Source organism: Mytilus trossulus, chromosome 4, assembly GCF_036588685.1.
Source record: "Mytilus trossulus isolate FHL-02 chromosome 4, PNRI_Mtr1.1.1.hap1, whole genome shotgun sequence".
NCBI classification, from domain to species: Eukaryota; Metazoa; Mollusca; class Bivalvia; order Mytilida; family Mytilidae; genus Mytilus; species Mytilus trossulus.
Genome location: NC_086376.1, coordinates 18,058,933 through 18,064,094, shown reverse-complemented (window position 1 = coordinate 18,064,094; position 5,162 = coordinate 18,058,933). Strand labels below are relative to the sequence as shown.

The 5,162-nt window shown below is 36.3% G+C and overlaps 1 protein-coding gene across 1 annotated transcript; it reads left to right on the top strand.

The window, feature by feature from the left end:
• The first annotated feature begins 798 nt into the window (after positions 1–798).
• LOC134716469 (complement C1q-like protein 4) lies at positions 799–1,679 on the top strand. Its single transcript, XM_063579470.1, has 2 exons — positions 799–898; positions 1,255–1,679. Exons 1-2 carry the CDS (start codon positions 799–801, stop codon positions 1,677–1,679), a joined length of 525 nt encoding a protein of 174 aa, XP_063435540.1.
• Positions 1,680–5,162: the final 3,483 nt, after the last annotated feature.

The following is a 5,162-nucleotide window of genomic DNA, read 5'->3' as shown; positions in this document are numbered from 1 at the left end:
AAAAATATTTTATAAAAGAAGTTTCATTCACTTCGTTGTGCAATAGTCTGACAAATACAATTGGCCATATTTGGTAGTCAACGTCTTTACTAAATGTTTTTCATTAGTATTGCTACATTTTGTTTTAGTTAATTCTGTATCTTAAAAAGCTTAATTCATCATGAATGAGGTCACTTGAAATTTAAAGAAAAACAAAATATGTTATCATTATATATGTTTTCTGTCAATTCGAAATAATCTAAATAATATGGTACACACTTTTAAATGCAAGCTACTCGGATTAATTCAGTGTGCTTCACATGTTTGATGATATGTTTTCATAGACCAAAAATATTAGAATCATTACAAAAAAAAATCGTATTGGAAAGGTGATTCAATCGGTGAAGTCAATTGAAAATATTTTGCTGCGACGTCACTATGATTTTACTGCGTCTTATCACGCATCTGGTTTTTTTTCTTCGATCACAATACAATGAGTAAGACCATGATACAAGTCTCCTTCGTCCTAGCAACGATAAATACACGACCTCATTTTGTTGATACCTCTTCTTTTATGTAGCAACCATGACCTCCAAGCACAGGCACTTGTCTCAGAAAATAAATTACCTATATACCTCAATATAATATTAAGGTATATAGGTATTTTTTTTTTCTGAGACAAGTGTCTGTGATTTCAATCGTAAAGCCAGTACCAATTTTAATTTTATCTGATATTTTTACAAATTACCAGCAAGTATATATAATAAATGCTTAATTTATACTTTCTATTGATCTATTATCTTCATCAACAACTTCATTATGAATTTACCTATCAATAAAATTAAGAATGGAGGTGGAGAACGTGTCAAAGAGAAAACAACTCGACCAAAGAGCAAACACAACCACAGACCACCAATTGGTCTTCTACACAGCGAGAAAATCCAGCACTTGAAGGTGTGCTTTTGATGGATTAACATATGCAGGTTTAAGATAAGAAAGATAATTGTCATGTTTTTAGCAATATGCATTTATCATATTAGTACTCTTTAAATCAGTTCATATTATAGTTCTTTATTTAACATGTTCAATGGAAACACGTGTCGTAAAATGCATACATAACGTAGTCATGACGGGAAATGGTTATATTTTCTGTTAAACCAAATAGTTATAGAAATTGTAATAGGTAACCTTAAAATTATATACATTTTTATAATGCAACATAAATGTATGTTGCAATGAAAATATGTAGAAACAATATGTTTTCTTTTTTTTCAGATCTAAAAGCAGCAAGAATTCCCGTACCCTTTTACGCATATCTGTCTGCAGATCTTGCGATAAGTTCGGTGTCAACTCATTCAATTATAAAGTACGACGTGGTTGACCTCAACCTTGGTAACGGCTATGATGCTTCATCTGGTCAGTTTACAGCACCTAGTGATGGTCTGTACGTGATACACATAACAACGTTAACAGGGGCCAGAGATTCCTCACATGCTGTGGTAGAACTTATCTCGAATGGAGTTATAAAGGACATTACGTGGGCTCACTCAATGAATCATCCAGATCGTGCCGTAGCGACAACTGTTGATTTGAGGAAAGGGGATAAAGTAAATGCCAGAATAGGTACTGCAAAAGGTGGAGCAGTTCTGGAAAGTACGACCCATATCCGTTGTAGCTTCTCTGGTTTCAAAGTTCAGTAATAATAAATGTTTTAGATCTTCAAAGCAATCACTATTTTTTTTTTGCTTGAAATGTTTTTTTCCTGATAAGAAATGTTGTTTGATTAAGGTAATCTGTATTGGGATGTGAGATTTACTAAAATCTTCTCTTTTGCGAAAGATATATACACGACGGGTGCAATATGTGGAGCAGGATCTGCTCACCCTTCCGAAAAACCTGAAATCACCCCTAGTTTTGGGTGGGGTTTGTGTTGTTTATTCTTTAGTTTTCTATGTTGTGTCATGTGTTCTTTTGTTTTTCTGTTTGTCTTTTTCATTTTTAGCCATGGCGTTGTCAGTTTGTTTTAGTTTTAGCCATGGCTAAAATGAAAAAGACAAACAGACAAACAATAGTACACATGACACAAATAAATTTTAAAGAACACGTTTTTGGGTGGGGTTCGTGTTGTTTAAAATTTATTTGTGTCATGTGTACTATTGTTTGTCTGTTTGTCTTTTTCATTTTAGCCATGGCTAAATCTAAAACAAACTGACAACGCCATGGCTAAAAATGAAAAAGACAAACAGAAAAACAAAAGAACACATGACACAACATAGAAAACTAAAGAATAAACAACACGAACCCCACCAAAAACTAGGGGTGATCTCAGGTGGTCCGGAAGGGTAAGCAGATCCTGCTCCACATGTGGCACCTGTCGTGTTGCTTATGTGATTACAAATCCGGTAGATAGTCTAATTCGGTAGGTCACATTCATGAAAGGGAAAGGAATTGCAGTTACGACGTCAGGAACATATCTGATATTATTTGTGAAACGGTTATTCCATAACGGTCAACCAACTCGTGATGGCGTCCGTAAAATTACGAAGGGATGATTTCAACTTCACCATTTAGAACTCTTGGTTTGATAGCTTCCTTGTGAGCAGTAACCCTCTATCAAGAAAATCATGATAGGAAATGAAAGCAAGGGAATATCGTATCAATTGGGAGATATATACCCCGTATGCAGTTGCTGCTGGAATGTTGCTACTTAGAAATGGAAAGTTCACAATTGGAAAGCTGAAATCATTTCTTTTGTCGTAAAGTTTTGTCTTCAACCGACCCTCGTTGTCAATTTCTAGATGTAAGTCAAGATATGAAGCCGACTTACCTGTATCTGTAGTATCTTGTATCTCAAACTCGATGGGATAGATGCGTTGCACATAGTCACCAAAAATTGTTTAGTGAAAGAACGTCATATATATATATAGCGGAAAGTAGACTTAACGGGTATTGCTAACTTCTTATCTTTCTTCCTAAGAAGTTCCTGCATGAAGTCAGCCTCATAATAATAAAGTAACAAGTCAGCAGGTAGAGGGCACAGTTTGTTCCCATTGGGATGCCGACAGTCTGTTGAAAAACACGTCCTCCGAACGTAACAAAAATGTTGTCAATCTAGAAATCTAGCATCTTGATAATATCGGTTTCAGAGAATTTTGTTTGAATCAGAGTGATTCTTCACAAAGTAGGATTTATCCCTCCCTAGGACAAGATAATTGTATCTACGTTGGCCAGTCTTTTTTATGAAGCAAAGTAATACCAACTCTTTTAATCTGTCTTTTAGTTTGGAATGTGGAATACTTGTGTAAAGAGTAGAAAAGTCAAATGTTTTAATACTGTTACAAGATGAAAGAGAGTTAGATTGTATGTACTCTAAAAGATCTTTGGATTTTTTAAGTATCCATATCTGATTCACACCACCTCTAGAATAGGCAGTTTCACAATAACTATGAAGCCCATCTTTGATTGCTGATAAAATAGATGTTAATAATTTAGAAAGGGGTTTCGTGGAGCACTTGGAAGACCTAGCAATATACCGTTGTTTGTAAGGACACTTATGTAGTTTAGGTATCCAATACAGTGATGGAAAATCCAGTTCTTCATCTTTGGTTGCAATACCAAAGGAACAAAGAACAGACCTATGATTATCCAGGATTTCCTGTTTGGTAAGTGTCGTGAGGGTATATGTTGAGTTTCCAAGTGAATTGTCTATACCTAATTCGTTTATCAAGCAATTAATGTAATGACTTTTACATACAAAAACGATGTTATTTGGGGCTTTGTCTGCGGGGACAATAACATATTTATCATGGAGGTCGGATAGGTGTTTAGCAACATTTGGGTCTTTGAAGATTGACGTAGCATGGGCATTGATGGACCCATTCAGTTTCCTAATTCTGATTTGTATTAACGACCTGACTGCCTTAATCCATTCGGATAGAGTGTTCCTTCTCGCGCTTAGCCCATTGCCTGGCATAATCCTCGACTGAATCCATCAAAATTTTAAAGTTCTATTTCCAATTGATGGATTAAGGCTCGCGATATTTCGGACCTTTCGATAACACATTTGGTAGAGAAGTGTTATTAACAATGTTAAGGTCACCGATAATAACGTGGCCAGCAGGATTATATGTGAATTAGGAACTAGCACAAGTGCAATCAGGAGGTTTAGACTTGAAATCGTCAATATCGAGATCCTGCAAAACGCGTTTGTAAATGAAAATTTTAGTTGCAATAGGTTTGGTATAGGTATAAGAAATTATTGGTACTGACTGGTCTTTGAAATAAGGAGGTATTTTCGATTGAACTAATTTATGATGAAGGATATTGCCTAGGTTGGCGCCATCGAGACCTTTGTTGGCAAAGGAAAGATTTAGAAAAGATCTTTTCTCTTTTTCAACATTTCCAATGCTAACTGGCTTGAAAAGTCTGTGACTTGCAATATCCGAAATTATAGCTTGAAGTTTGTATTGGTTTGCATGAGGGTTTGTAACAGTGGATTCCAAACATAAATTGAACAGAGGCGCGAATGTCATGAATACCTAACGGTTTTTGTATGAAAGGCAGCAAGTCATTAATAGATACATCATGCAGAGAGGGTGATGTATAATGACGATGAACATGACTGCGTCTACGTAGAGGAGTCGAGTTGAAAATATTCATCACATTCACCGAGTTACACAAAGGACTAGATAGAATACCTATACCATCAATTTTATCATTGCAGCCATACGGTGTTGCCGTTCCCAATTGGCTAATCCAGTAGTCTTCTTTTTGTCTACGGAGTCACTCGGACGATGATCTGAATGAGTCGTGTTTGGGATATTTGTCATGTCTGGTGATGAGGGGACACCTGCCGTATCAGACGACACCGTGTCCATGGTGACGTCTGTTTATGACCTTTTTATACTGGGCGACGTCCGGGCCAGTTTTCTGTTAGTTCTTCGTAATTTCATGCAATTGTAGTTTTGCTACTGGGCGGACAATGTCCTCGGGGACAAACAAAAATCTAAAAACAAACTGACAACGCCATGGCTAAAAATGAAAAAGACAAACAGAAAAACAATAGAACACATGACACAACATAGCAAACTAAAGAATAAACAACACCAACCCCACCAAAAACTAGGGGTGATCTCAGGTGCTCCGGAAGGGTAAGCAGATCCTGTGGCACCCGTCGTGTTGCT

Bases quoted from the DNA above. Each gene is read 5' to 3' on its own strand.
- LOC134716469 (XM_063579470.1), top strand. From the start codon at position 799: ATGAATTTACCTATCAATAAAATTAAGAATGGAGGTGGAGAACGTGTC. The intron at 899-1,254 runs GTCTTCTACACA...CTTTTTTTTCAG, and splicing joins CAACCACAGACCACCAATTG to ATCTAAAAGCAGCAAGAATT.